At 38.7% G+C, this 15,430-nt stretch overlaps 1 protein-coding gene across 1 annotated transcript in view; it reads left to right on the plus strand.

Annotated features, from left to right (window-relative positions):
• Window positions 1-3,102, plus strand: part of LOC127655415 (cytoplasmic protein NCK2-like) — a 77,208-nt gene extending 74,106 nt beyond the window's left edge. The window contains exon 4 of the mRNA XM_052143245.1: window positions 1,438-3,102. Coding sequence (XP_051999205.1) covers window positions 1,438-1,632 — 195 coding nt within the window. The 3' untranslated portion in view covers window positions 1,633-3,102. The remainder of the gene's footprint in view (window positions 1-1,437) is intronic.
• The last annotated feature ends 12,328 nt before the right edge of the window (window positions 3,103-15,430 follow it).

Below are 15,430 nucleotides of genomic sequence, written 5' to 3' on the forward strand. Positions count from 1 at the left end.
ACACTAGACTGACGTGTGTCACTCTCTCAGCTCTGTGGCTGCTGCCTTTTTATGCCGCTCTCCCCATGCTTACTGAAATTAGACACCGGTGTTAGACATAATTTAGCTCAGGTGTAAGCGCCCTTACCGCTTTTCTCTCCCGGACGGGCGCTTGACCACGCCCCCGCTGCCACACCGTGTTTCGTTAAAGCCTATTTATTTTTGTTACAAGCCGTGTTTCGTTAAAGCCTGAGTACATTTAATTTGTTTCAATGTACCGGTAGGCACCTGCGGCTTATAGACAGGTGCGGCTTATTTATGTTCAAAATAATATTTTATTTCAAAATCAGTGGGTGCGGCTTATATTCAGGTGCACTCAATAGTCCGGAAATTACGGTAAGCTGCGCGTTGCCTTTACAGCGAGTTTCACTTACTGCCCCCTGGAGAAAACAGGTGGTACTCCATGCTTGAATTGCTCATATGCAAAGAATGCTCCTTATTACTGTCTGGGGACATGTTTAATTGCATAAAGTTTTTTTTAACACATTTTTTTAAATATAATTAATTGCACTGAATTAACGTGTTAAATCAACAGCCCTAATAGAATCTATTACTTTTGTTTAGTTTTAGTTTTTCCTTTTACCTTGCCATTTTATTTTATTTCAGTTAACAAAATTGTTTTTAAATCAATCGTTTTCGTCTTAGTTTTAGTTTGCGAAAATAACTTAAAAAATTTAAAAATAGCACTTCACATCCAAAATGTTGTCTATCCTTGATATTGAGCAGGGGTCTTCAACAGGAGGGTCCATGGCAGTGTTGCGGTGGTCCACCAATTATTGCTTGATTTCAAACCACATTTTGTGGGAAAAATTAAATATAAGAAAAAAATTACTAAATTAACTTCAACTAAAGCTACATTTAAGAAGCTAGTTCAGCTAATAATGCCAGCTAAATGTTGCATTGTCCCTTCCACAAGTAAAATGAACTCCATACAATAATTCAGTAATCATTATTTTAACAGATTTGCAGTGTAAGCATCAGAAAGTGTGTACTATATGCATGTTACTGCCATACTTAAACACTCAACATTCAATTTGATATAATATGTAATAGGGGGTCTCATCTCTTTCCACAAAGGGTTCCTTGGCCTCAAAAACATTGAAAACGCCTGATATAGAATATAAGACCTAGGATTGTAGTTGATATCAGGAAAGAAGGAACTTGCATAAATGATGAATTTGCATAAATTAATTAAAAGACCCAAATTAACTAAATTTCGTATGTGGACAAGCATTTGTTTTTCATATCTCTGCTGTGTTTCCAGGACTTGGTGTCCTTATTTTAGATGATTAAATGCTGCCATCTGGTGTTTAGACATGGAAAGCAGCAGCACGACACTCTATTCTTTCAATGTAACTCTCAATGCCTCAATTTGTTCTGTTTTTTTGTTTTTTTCAGCCCAGTGATTTCTCAATTTCGTTGAAGGCAGTGGGGAAGAACAAGCACTTTAAGGTGCAGCTGCTGGATGGAGTATATTGCATCGGTCAACGGCGTTTTAGCAGTATGGATGAGCTTGTAGAGCACTACAAGAAAGCACCCATCTTTACGAGTGAGCAAGGAGACAAACTCTACCTTGTCAAGTCTCTCGCCTGAACTCAGTGCTTTTTCAACAGTCATTACCTCTTCCCTCTACACCTCTGTCCATTTCTCCTCTATCCATTTTCTCTTTTCCTGCACACTCTGCCTCTCTTCCTTGGGACTTTACTGAAGCCTTGAGTGATGGAGAAGATGGAACCTCTTTTTCGGAGAACTTTATGGATTCTTGGACGTTCCAGAGACCTATGTTACCTCCACTCTTGTAGAGAGCAGTAACAACTCATCGTAATTTTAAACAGAGATATCCTTCTGGCTACTTGATACATTTATGTCATGTTTTAAAAAAGTGATTAGAGACATTTTTGAGGTTTTGGTACAGGATAAAATGCCATCTTCACTAAGCGACATCTGTAGAACTTTCTCGGCCTCTGGCCAGCAGTTCTTTGGCTCTTCCTGTTGCTGTTAGAACAGTGTTAATCTCACAGACCTCAACCCATTTTTTACTGGTAAACATTTTTTTTTCCTTTCTCTGCACACACAAAGATCCCAAATGGTAGGTGATCCTCTTTAAGAGGATGGTCACATTTGTAACTCTTGTACTGAATTAGCATTGGAGAATAGATTCTTGTGCATGTCTTAATCTTGAACCTTTAGAGAAAGTGACCATGTGTAGAATGAGGAGTGTGATTTTACTCAAAGATGGTATGTCTCCTTTCAAAGAGCTCGTCTGTTGGCCACACATCTTCACCATGTATGTCCACACTTCAGCTGCCTATCACATAACATGGTCTGAATCTAATTTAAATTGTATAGTTAGGATGACTTTTTAAGGTTTGAACCTGAAATAAAGCTGTGCTCTCTCATCTTACGGGCCTTTACACGGACAGTTTTTGCATCTAAAAGTCAGCCCAGCATTCATAGAGACACTGTTGGGACTTATCTGCTCTAACATTGTGAATATATTCAACTTTCCAGGTATTTCTCTTCAATCTGAGTCAATTCAGGGATTCTTCAGAGTCGGGGTGCTTCATAAAGGAAGATGAATGCCTCCGTTATGACAGGAAGAATAGAGAAGGGCAAATAGAGCTTCTAAGAAAGAGTCGTTTCTGTAGCCCAGGCGAGAGTTTGAATGTGTGTCCGTTCAACCAAATGTGCCACCCACTTCCAGTTCTGCTACTGTCGATGTCTTATGCACCTCACCAAATGCATCTTATCTGCTCTCAGTAACACATAGTTGGTTGTAAACACTAATTTAAGAGTAATAAAACAAAGAAATGTGATTTTATTTCTTTACTTTTGTCATATTACTGTCTGTTTGCCAATAAGTGTGTTTGTCAAGGGGTTTTCAGCTTCTTCTTTTTTTTCTTTTTTTTTTTTTAAGTTTGTCAGAATGTTGTTGAGCAATGTTATTGAATTCTTCTTTCCACTGTATGTACACACACACATATATATATGGTGCATATATGCATTATGGTACTGTTCTGAAGACAGTGTGGTGAGAATTGAAATACTTTTGTTCAATAAAAGTTTTGCAGAATAACTTAAAAAGTACCTTCAGATCTTCTTTTCTAATTTTTCAAACTAAATGTTTCTTTTTCTGCTGCCCCGATTGGGCCATTAGTTCAGATTTGTTTACTTGCCCTGCTAACATTTTTACAAACCCCATCACCAATAGAATAAAAAGCTTAGCAACATGTTTTTTGTGTCAGAAGAGTCAGTTTTCCTGACTAACCACTTGGTGCCATCTTGATGATACTTAATGCCGCTGGAATGTTTTTTTGGTTCTGGTCTGGTCTCCAAAAGAATCAATGTAAAAACTACAGAAATAAGTGATCCAGAGAGAGAACAATACCCTTTTTAAGTGTTAATTGGAGTAAAAATGAGTTCAGGCTGAACTTGTGCATTTGTTGGCTGCCATAACAACTTTAAATAGTTAATTATATTAACGTTACTTGCCTTTTGGGCCATCGCTTCATGTCATCTACCCACTCAGGTGAGGCACTGTCAAAACACAGCCATAATCGCAATTCTCTAATGTATCAAATGTAATATGCTAAATATCACTTTATCCACTAAAAAACATATCCTAATGTGAATGAAAACACTTCCGTGTTCAGGAAAAAGTGCTCATATCTTCAGTCCCAGCACATTTTTGGGCAAGGATATAGCTGCAGACAGAGCTCGGGCTGTCCGAGAAAGAATAATTAACAAAATATGAATAACTACAGTCTTGACCAACACAAAATAGGTATCTTTTTATAGCTTAGAAGCTGTACTTTAAAATTAATGTAGTCATTATGAACAAAACTGAACAAGTGCTTTGAAATTTCCAGACAAATCAGAAGTGTTCCGTTTTGATAATGTATTATTAATTTTGCACTGCACATATTATTGTAATCGGTAAAAACATCAAACTGATCGAATAGCCATGTGTCATATGTTGTTGGAAAGCTCTTAAAGTGTAGAATACAACCAGCCATTTATTTTTTACTCCAAGACAAAAATATAGTGAGTAATAGCCAAGTATATTTTTGACATAAATGTTACATGTAAACAGGTGTTGCTTATATGTCATGTTTTTGCTTATAACATCATGAAAAATAAACAGAACTTAAAATATCACATACCATTACATAGAGGAGGTGATTTAGCTTTGTAATCGGATGCATAGATCATTAGATAATCCACATGAAGCACAATGTGCACGCAGCACATAATGTGAAATCTGGTTAAAAACATGTTAATCAGATGACTTAATTGGAAATTATGTAGTAAGTTGTTCAGTGTAATGGAATGCTAAACCAACTGTGATAGGATTTAGACTGTTGCAACCAGAGGTGGAAGTCATCCAAATATGGGCAGAGAGGATCGTTCACTTTAATTACATATGGCCACCAGTGGATGGCGCCAAGACACAGACTCAATGATGGATCAAATGACAGAATGGAACTGAATGAGATCTTGTTACTCATGCCTGGATGCCTTGGAGAGTGGGAGAGCATACCTTTAGTCATTGTTGTAATTGCATGTGTAATTACAACCCCAATTCTGAAAAAGTTGGGACAGTAAGAAAAATGCTGATAAAAACAAAAAGGAGTAATTTGTAAATTATATTCACCCTTTTCTATATTGAAAGCACTACAACTACACATTATATGATGTTGAACCTTGTGAATTTCATTTTTTATTTTAAATCAGATGACTGCAACACACCAATAAAGTTGGGACAGTCAAGCGTTTACCACTGTGAAACATCTCAATTCTTTTAATAACACTTATTAAGCATTTAGGCACTGAAGACACAAGTTTAAAAAGTGGAATTTTCCACCATTCATCTATTATGCAGGTCTTGAGCTGGGCAATTTTACGGGGTCTGCACCACACATTCTCAGTTGGAGATGGTCAGGACTGCAGGCAGGCCAATCTAGTACCCACACTCTCTGCTTATTCAGCCAGTATGTGGTTTGAAGTTGTCCTGCTGAAAATGCAGGGACGTATCTGGAAAAGACTGCTCATTGGCAGTATATGCTTCTCCAAAATTTGAACATATCTATCTGCATTAATGGTGCCTTGACAGATGTGCGAGTTACCCATGCCATGAGCACTGACACACCCCTGACCCATACAGACACTGACATTTGGACCTGATGCTGGTAACGACTTGGATGGTCCTTTTCCTCTTTGGCCCGGAGAACACGATTGCAGTGTTTTTCAAAAACTATTTGAAATGTGAACTCATCAGACCAAAAAACATGGTTCAACTGTTCTACTTTCCATCTAAGAAGAGACCAAGCCCAGAGAAGTCGGCAGCACTTCTGGACAGTGTTGATGTAGGAATTCTGCTTTGCATACTAAAGTCTTAACTTGCATCTGTGAATGCAGCAGCGAGTGGTGTTGCCTAACAAAGGATTTTTTCTAAAGTGATCCCAAGCACATGTTCATGATATCCATTACAGATGAATTACGTTTTTTTAAAAAGGTGATGTCTGAGGGATCAGAGATCACACGCATTCAGAAGTGGTTTTTGTCTTTCTCTTTACTCACCGATATTTTAACAGATTCCTTGAGTCTTTTAACTATTGTGTGCACTGTAGAGGGTGAAATGCCCAAAATCCTTCCAATTTGCCTTTGCGGAACATTGTTCTCGAAGTTCTAGATTATTTGCTGAAGCAACTGTTGGCAAATTGACAAGTCTTGAATGATCCTTGCTCTTGAAGAACTAGGCTGTTTTGGTGGCTCCTTAAATACTATGACAAGATTGCCTCACCTGTTTAACATCTCCTGTTTCACATTGTCTTGATATTTTAACTCGTCAAATTTTTATTAATCTTAAATTGCCCCTGTCTCAACTTTTTTGGAGCATGTTGCAAACATCTGATTTGAAAATTTGAATAAATAAATAAAAAACGAAATGCACAAGGTAAAACATCATATAATGTGTAGTTGTAGAGTATTCAATTGCAAAGGGTGAATATAATTTGTAAATTATATAATCCACATGAATAATAATTTTTGTTTTTATTAGCATTTTTCATACTGTCTTGTTTTTTTTTGGGAATTTGGGGTCATAGTTCTTATGTGCAATTATTATGTTTTATTTGTTTGGAGACATTTTTTGACACTAGGATATTTGTATTTTATTTATTTACTTATTTTGTTTTGTAATGCTATAACTTTTGATTGCTTTGTCATATCAACAGAAGCTTTTACTCCATTACAGGTGACATGATTGAGAACAAAATAATGTTTTCAACAAAAAAAGGTTGTCTGAGCAACCATATTTACATCCTTAGATCTATAATGTCAAATCAGAAAAATAAGAAAAACTTACTATGCTTACACATACTATGGTGACACATTGAAATCATTAAATATGACAACAATGTTTAATGTATCACATAAAAAAAGGTTTTAATTTGCATTTAAGCACATGACTAACAGAGGCAAGATGGGGTGACAACACAGTCCTGGCCCAAGAGGGTAAGGCTCCTTATTGTTCTGGCCTAATCAATTGATTTCCATGGTTAAAAGAAGACCTGACAGTATGCATCAAAACACCTTTAAATGGACACGCACTCAAAAGTATGGTTTACAAAATCTGAGTGCCATGTCTGCAGTTTACCAGTGGATGTCACTATCAGAGCAGAACAGTGCACAGATTGGAAAATGACGATCCTCCTAAACTTTGCAAATCTCATAGCCCCTCCAAGCACCCCATCTTCCTATTACGTAGTAATAGTCTCCATAATTATATAATTACCAAATGTGCACAAGTGCTTCAGGACTAATATTGTTCTTCTCAAATCATGAGTATTTATTCACTGGATATACACCAATATTATTATAATTTTGTGTCTTTATAAATGTGCTGTGGCAAAACAATCAGTTAACCTCAAATGTGGGAAATAAATAAATACTTTGGCCAACAAAAAACACTTCAACAACAAAACATCCCTCTTCACAGCCAGATAGAAACGATGAACACGTCCTGATTACAATTTAACATGACAAAGAATATGAAAAGTTGCCTAGATACACGGGGTGGGATAATATTTGATTTTCAGTGCTATCCATTGTATACAGTTTTTAGATTAAGTCTAATTTCCACAACTCATATTTATAAACTCTGATGTTTTTGTCATCTGAAATTTCTTGATAAGACTGCAAGTCTATATCTCACAGCCTTGTTGTCATTCCCATCAAAAATTAAAGGTGGCGCTGCTGTGAATAAGGTCTGTTGGTGTTGCATGGGCAAGGCTTTGAAATATATATATATATATATATATATATATATATATATATATATATATATATATATATATATATATATATGATGTTATAAAAAAAAAAAATGCTTTAGCTAAATGAATATATCATGAATAAATTCTGGGACAAGAGATGACCTGTATGGGATGAAACAAATTTGCAACTCTACTTGCAGCAAGGACAGCTGTGAAGTAATAAGGCATTCTAGCATTCAGTTTATTAATATTGTATTAAGAAATTAATTCCATGATTTCTGAAGCATTTCCCATACATATTGACTTTTATAGGACACTTCTTCTGGACCATTCCGACAACAGCTCAACACCTCAGACATTCTACCTTTATTTATTTTTTCTTATTTTCCAGTTTTAGAGGCTTTTTCTTCAAAACTCTGGAGTCTTCTCTTTGCTTTTGAAGATGAAACAGGGGTTTGTCATGTATTTCTCAATGAAGCTACTAGTTGAGGACCTCAGAGAGGAGTTTGTTTGTTAAACAAGGGACTCATGTACTGTAGGCTACTTGTCCTGTTGTTATTGTGCAGCATCAAGGTCATCCACTTCTCTCTGCTTTCTTCTTTTAGCTTTCTGCTTAATTCATCTCTTAAAAGAATGATAAACTGATGAGCTTCTAGACTCTAGAAAATTGTCACGAACCCCGCTCCCTCGCTCCGCCCCCTCGAGCTTCCACGCTCGTTCCGCCCCCTCGAGCTCGCACGCTCTTTTTGCTCGCTCGAGCCCTCACGCCCACTTTGCTCCTACTCGCTCACATGCTCGTAGGCAATCTCCCTTCCTCGAGTTTCTCACGCGTTTCCAATCCCCCAGAACATTATGACCACCTGCACTCACGTCATCTGCACTCCTGCACATTAGTTTCACCTGCACTCGTCTCATCACCTGTCATGGTTTACACCTGCACTTGCCCCAATATATATCACTACCCTTTCGTCTCACAGTTGTTGGTTATTGTATTTAGTTTCCCGTGTCTTTGCCCCCGCTAGTCTCGTCTAGTTTTGATCTCCTCTTGAACTCCTCTTGATTACCCCCTTAGCTTGCCAGCTCCTCGTTCCCCTAGTCTCTACCGTGTCTCTACCCTCTCTCTGCCCTCAGGGCTCCGTCCCTTGAGTCTTTCATGGCTCCACCCCTCGAGCCTCTCAGGGCTCCGTCCCTCGAGTCTTTCATGGCTCCACCCCTTAAGCCTCTCACGGCTTCGCCTCTCGAGTCTCTCAGGGCTCCTCCTCCCCTCGAGCCTCTCAGGGCTCCGTCCCTCGAGTCTTTCATGGCTCCACCCCTCAAGCCTCTCACGGCTTCGCCTCTCGAGTCTCTCAGGGCTCCTCCTCCCCTCAAGCCTCTCAGGGATTCTCCTCTCGAGTCTTTCAGGGCTCTACCCCCTTCCAAACATCTCAGGGCTTCGTCTCTCGAGTCTTCCAGGGCCCCACCTCTAGAGCCTCTCGAGTCTTCCACGACCTTTTTCCCCGAGCCTCTCACTGCTCTACTCCCAGAGACTCCAGAGCTTCCTAGGGCTCCGCCTCTCGAGCCTCCTACGGCTCTGCCTCCCGAGCCTCCCACGTCTCCACCTCCCGAGCCCCTCACGGCTCTGCTCCCAAAGACTCCAGAGCTTTCTATGGCTCCGCCTCTCGGGCCTCCTACGGCTCTACCCCCCGAGACTACAGAGCCTGGCAGGTCGTCGCCTCGGGGACCTCCCACAGCGCCACCTCCATTGGCTCCACCTCCTGAGCCTTCCAGGCCTTCCCCCCTAAAGCCTCCGTCGGCTCCACCTCCAGAACCTTTCAGGCCTTCGCCCCTAAAGCCTCCTTCGGCTCCACCTCCAGAGCCTTCCAGAACCCCACATCCAGAGCCGCCTACAGTGCCGCCTCTGACGGCATCGCCTTTCACGGCTCAGCCCGGACTTCCTGACCCTCTCCCTGTCCTGTGGCCTCTTCCCTGGCCTCCGGACCCTATTCCTGTCTGGTGGTCACCTTCCAGACCCCCGGACCCAGTCCCTGTCCTCCAGTCGCCTTCCAGACCCCCTGACCCTGTCTCTGCCCTACAGCTGCCCCTAGATCTCCCGACCACCCGCCTGTCCGCTATGTTCCCCCAGACCTTGCCTTGATACTGCCCATTGACCCCATGGACTGTCTCATTTCCCTCTGTGCCCCTTGGACTGCCTTCAATTTTGTTTGTGTGTTTCGTGGGTTGTCTGTTCAGGGTTTTTTGTTTGTTGGGTTTGTCCAGCACCACTTCCTCGCAACCGAGCGCGGCCGTCAGGGGCCGTCAGGAGCCGTCCGTTTTAGAGGGGGGAGTACTGTCACGAACCCCGCTCCCTCGCTCCGCCCCCTCGAGCTTCCACGCTCGTTCTGCCCCCTCGAGCTCCCACGCTCGTTCCGCCCCCTCGAGCTTGCACGCTCTTTTTTCTCGCTCCAGCCCTCACGCCCACTTTGCTCCTACTCGCTCACATGCTCGTAGGCAATCTCCCTTCCTCGAGTTTCTCACGTGTTTCCAATCCCCCAGAACATTATGACCACCTGCACTCGCGTCATCTGCACTCCTGCACATTAGTTTCACCTGCACTCGTCTCATCACCTGTCATGGTTTACACCTGCACTTGCCCCAATATATATCACTACCCTTTCGTCTCACGGTTGTTGGTTATTGTATTTAGTTTCCCGTGTCTTTGCCCCCGCTAGTCTCGTCTAGTTTTGATCTCCTCTTGAACTCCTCTTGATTACCCCCTTAGCTTGCCAGCTCCTCGTTCCCCTAGTACCCCTGTCTACTCCCTTTGTTAGTTTACCCGCATCTCAATCCTGTTTACCCCGGCTTTGACCCTCGCTCCCCTCTACTACTCTCCCGGATTTGCCCCCTTTACTCTCTTTGATTCCTCGGCTTTTGACCCTATGCTTCCCTCGACAACTCTTCACTGGATTTGCCCGTTTGTACTTTTGCCTGCTTTTATTGTTATCAATAAAAGCAGTTTTTGACTTACATTGTGACTGTCTCATCTTGTGTGTGTGTGTCCGGGTTACAAGAATGTGGCTTGTTTTGGGCCATTTTTTAAAATCAAAATTGGACTTTAGAAATGCATGTTATCCATCCGTCTCTTGATGAGTCGTAATAATTGTACGAGATGGTGAAATTTTAAGAAGTCATATGATTTGGCTCATACAAAAGCTTATTAAACATAAAAATAAACAAACCAACGAACAATGTTATTATGATATTTCCCTCATTTATCTTCAAACCCAATCCTAATCTTTAACTTTACTGATTTTAATAGGAAAATAGCTTTTGTGTACCACGCAAGAAAGAGAAACATTGGGATTTTGAAATAGCATCTTATGAAGTTTATCCCCTTATCCAAAACCTTAAACCTAACCAGTATATTAATATGAAGTACCAGGAAAGGCAAACAAAAACATTGGGTTTGAAACGAGACAAGGGAAATTATCAACATTCATCAGTCAATAGAATTTGTTAATGGTCTGCACTTATATAGCACCTTTTTAACCTTAGTGGTATTCAAAGCGCTTTACACTGCATCTCATTCACCCATTCACACACACATTCATACACCAATGATGGCAGAGCTGCCATGCAAGGCGCTAGCCTGACATTGGGAGCAACTTGGGGTTCAGCGTCTTGCCCAAGGACTCTTCGGCATGTGAATTCATGTAGGCCGGGAATTGAACCACCAACCCTGCAGATTTGTGTATATCCTGCTCTACCAGCTGAGCCACAGCCACTTCAAATGATGAGATGCTGTAACAGTGTTTGCTTAGTATACTGAAGATATGGCTTCTGAAAATGGGTCTTTGCCATCCCAATGTAAAAATGTAACATAAAAAAAAAAACCCCATTAAAAAAAACTTTTAAAAATGTTCTTCATTACTTTGGAAAACATTAGGAAACAGAAAACAATGATTTCAAATTTAAACAGATTAGTGTGTACGTAGCCTTATGGTGTGTTCATGTCATGTCGGAATTACAGTAATTACGAGATTTTGATTTGTAAAAAACATTCACATCTTCATAGATCTCATAATAACAAGATGTAAAATCTGAATTCTATGCCATGTATTTTAAAACGTGATTTAAAAGAAAAAAACTTTTGGCTTTCCGTAGTTTGATGCACATTGTGTAGAATTGACAGTTTCGTATCCTATTATTGATTCGTCGGGTGTTTTAAGTTTGCTTACAAGATAGCAGGCTGTAAATAGTTTAAACTAGGTGAATTAATTTTATTTTGTATTCTTTTTGCTAGATTCGCCAAAGTTTGCAAGATCCATGACTCAACACTTTCTTAATAAGAGTTTTGTGAATTATCTGCCTCGTGAATTAAAGTTTTTTTTTTAAAGGTTATATATCTAACTACCATTATATACAGTATCGACACTGAATTGTGTCTGTATTTGGTATTATGCTGTAGAAAGACAAGTTTCATGAACTTATATATTAATTAATATTAAAATACTGTACATTCATAATTACTCAATTTGATACCGAAGCACTGGCATTACTACAAGATAATAATAACACTCAGGGTTTTACTGAAAACATTTGGGGCTTAAGACACGGTAGCCCACCCCACGTGCCGCCAATGAATCCAAACATTTGATTTTTAGTTGTTTCCAAATTACACTCAGGTTTATGCTTGTGTTGTTTTATGCATAGTAACTTCTTTTAATGTTTTCTTAAAAAGGGATGACTAGTTTTGTAAAAGGAAATACTTATGTGATGCTATTTACATAAATATGAGTTGTTGCTTGCAACACCAGAGTGCAAACTTTTGATGACTGCAAAGTTTTTGTAACCTTTCTCTCCCATGAACTGTCCTGCAAACAGTGGGACGTGATGCCTCATATCTGTGTCTCAGTGCTTCTTTGCACCACGGTGTTGATTTTCTTCTGTGCAGCAGGTACTCCCATCTGTTGATGTGATTAACTGTACTTTAGGCATTTTTTATTGCTGCTTGCTTAGCCTGTTGCTGGTCTGTTGCAGCTTAAGCCAGATACATTATCACGCCAGACTAAATAGTCCAAACATTTGGCCAGCAAGTATAGCTTAATAGCATTATGGGAATTTATTTAACAGGCGTTTTACCAATAAAGACTTGAAACTAACTCTGGAACTAATTGACTGTTATGTAAGAGTGTTATATCGGCCATAACTGCATACTCTACTGTCTTAAAATGTTTCTTTTCTCTCCAACAGGAGCTGAGAAAGGGGAGAGATATCTTCATTCAGATGAAGGTTACTCATGTGGAAGTTTTTTGAAAGTCTCCTCTCATTTTGTATAGCACATACACACGTTAGATCTGATGAAAGCAGTTTAGTGTTTAAGTTGAATGTTAATGAAATGGATTATGAGCAGTTTTCTTTCCTGTGTTGATGCATTTGCTTTTTAAACAAGATGTTTGGAAGGGACATATTGAAGAGCTCGTCTTTTAAAAAAATATACAATAGCCAATCATTTTCACATCACAGCTTGTAGCATGAATTGTTGCTTGCCATTTCTAGTCAGAATTGACATTCTCATTCTATAGAGCACTTTATTGGTCAAATTGATATGCCTCTCAGTGCAAGATGACTCATCAATATTTTTTTCCATTGACCTGAAAGAGAAATACATGTTTAAATATGTATATCTGTTAAACGATACCTTTGCCAACTTTTAGGAGTGCAATAGAAGATGGCCACAAAACTAACAGATATGGACTAAAAAGCCAAAAAGCTCCAATTTCTTTAAGCCATTAAAGTTGGTTCCTCTTCATTTAGGGTTCTTTATGATTTGTAAAATGTGTTCCAGCTCAAAAGGTGAGCAGGGTAAAGAGGAGTCTACCATACTGGAACCTGTGCTCCTCAGATTTCTACGGCTGGGTGGAGTGGATATGACACAACTCGACCTGGCGAGAACCTATTGGGCTCACTTTTCCATAGCCGGCTTCCTAGGTTATGACAGAACCCCAGGGCAAGACGACGATGCAGAGCAGGAGGTTGAAAACTGAAAAATGTGTGGCGATGTTATTTCCCAATGGGCTTCCTCTGTGTAATTTACCCCCTCCATTAACTGGGCTTTATCTGTTACATGATTTTTACTATGGAGCATTATCTTGCAGCCTTCCACCCATCTGTTTTTTCTCTTGCTTGCTCTTTCATTCTTTGTTTTATTAGGAAACTTGTGAATGCTTACAGGCTAACTGTCTGCGCAAATAATCCATTGATTCATATTGTTAGGACAGCACTTTGTACATCAAAGACTTTATGAAGGACATCTGGATGTATTTGATAAGGGCTTTGGAAGCCAAAGCTTTAGCAGCAATTTTATATCAGGTTATTAATGTGTTATAACAATGCAAATAACAACAAGCCAATGGACTTTTCATGCAAAACAAATAATAAAAAAAATAAATGTGCCATTGTTAATAACAGTAAGGATAAATGTTTGAATGAGATAAGGATGAAAGTATGAATAATGAGGACTGATCGCTGCCACATTTATTCTGTACATGATATTAATTAAACAAAGATTAAACAGCTCAAGATTTAGTAATAGTGCATGAGATCAATGAACTACAAATTGCAATAAATTATACCAACTTTGGATGTGCTTGTGCAACAGCAGATTACTGTTTTATATTTGGTTAAATCAGAAGAATGATTATGGAAGAATGGGCTGTAACATGGCAAATGATGCTCTTAACGCTCCTGTTGCATTCAGAGTCTGCATCCACATTTTGCATTCGCGTGCCAGTTTTGACATGGTATAATTCAAGCTTAAAAATCATTCATAGCCCGATGGTTTTCATCTAATACTATATTTTAAGTCATTAATAGGTTCTGAACTGTTCATAAATTTAAAAAGATAGATATTTTTGGCATGTTAAGAGACAAATATAAAAGTTATTAATTAATATGTTTTTTTTTTATTTAGAAATAATCAAATTTAGAAATTCTTTGACATTTCAAAATAAGAATTTACTACAGAAAATTCAGTGGGATAAATGTAAATGTATAATTTGTTTTTAACATTTCTGTTAATTGTTTTTCTAATATATGTATGTATATGTATAACATAATATACTATTTTGTGATGTAAGAATTACTAGTAATTTGAATTAATTTCCTATTCTCATACAGTAACTGCTCAATACAACTTGTTGGTCAAAAGTTATGAAATCAAACTTCATCAAAACAAATATACAATGTATACAACATTAATACTTCTTTACTATGTTTTTAAGCAAAATATATTCTATTTGCTTGCATGGACTGCTGAATTTTGATGTGTGAGTATGCTGTAAGTTGGTTCGGCATCAGATGGCTGCAGAGGAAAATGTGGACAATTTCCTCTTTCAAGCCCTGTTTAGACGAATGTGTTTATGAACTTTTGCTGTCACCACATCCCCTTTAGACTGTAGTACCTTTAGTTTATTTGTTATGTTTGTTACATCTGTCATGTCTGTCTTGTACAGGAATATACAGTTTGTGACTGTATGTGTGTGTGCATGTTTACAAGATGCAGTCCCAGTGATAGACAAGAAAGTGTGTGAGTGAGTATGAGAAAGAGGCAAAATGTGCCTGTTTTGCGGTCTTTATAAGCGGTGTTTATAAGTAAAAATCTAATTCATAGATTTACAAAAAATATCGACATAATATCATGTGTAAACCCACAATTGATGCTCGGTTCAAAATTGACCTGCAAATTCAAAAGATGTAACTTTATTTTATTTTAATTTTATCTCAAAAATGTTATTTAAAAAATATGAAAAAAAATATTTAGTGTATTTTTATTATCTTGACAATGTCACAAAGATTGGTTCCCGTACAAAAAGATTATGTGGAATTTAAAAATGATTATCTACCTCTCCTGGGTCAAACAAACATTTTTCATTATTTAGGTTGATGATGTAATAATAACCATTTCTCAAAGTAGAACTAATGTGCATAGTTGCAGAAGCAATCAGGTCTAAATGTGCTGAACTAATGGCTCGTTCACGTTTACCTTTGCACAGCAAATTCTGTAAGCGAAGAAAAGAGTGGATGGATGTTAAACACCTGTGAAACATTCAAAAACAAACTGCCAAGATGCCTCTTTT

This window comes from Xyrauchen texanus, chromosome 14, assembly GCF_025860055.1.
Source record: "Xyrauchen texanus isolate HMW12.3.18 chromosome 14, RBS_HiC_50CHRs, whole genome shotgun sequence".
Taxonomy (NCBI): Eukaryota; Metazoa; Chordata; class Actinopteri; order Cypriniformes; family Catostomidae; genus Xyrauchen; species Xyrauchen texanus.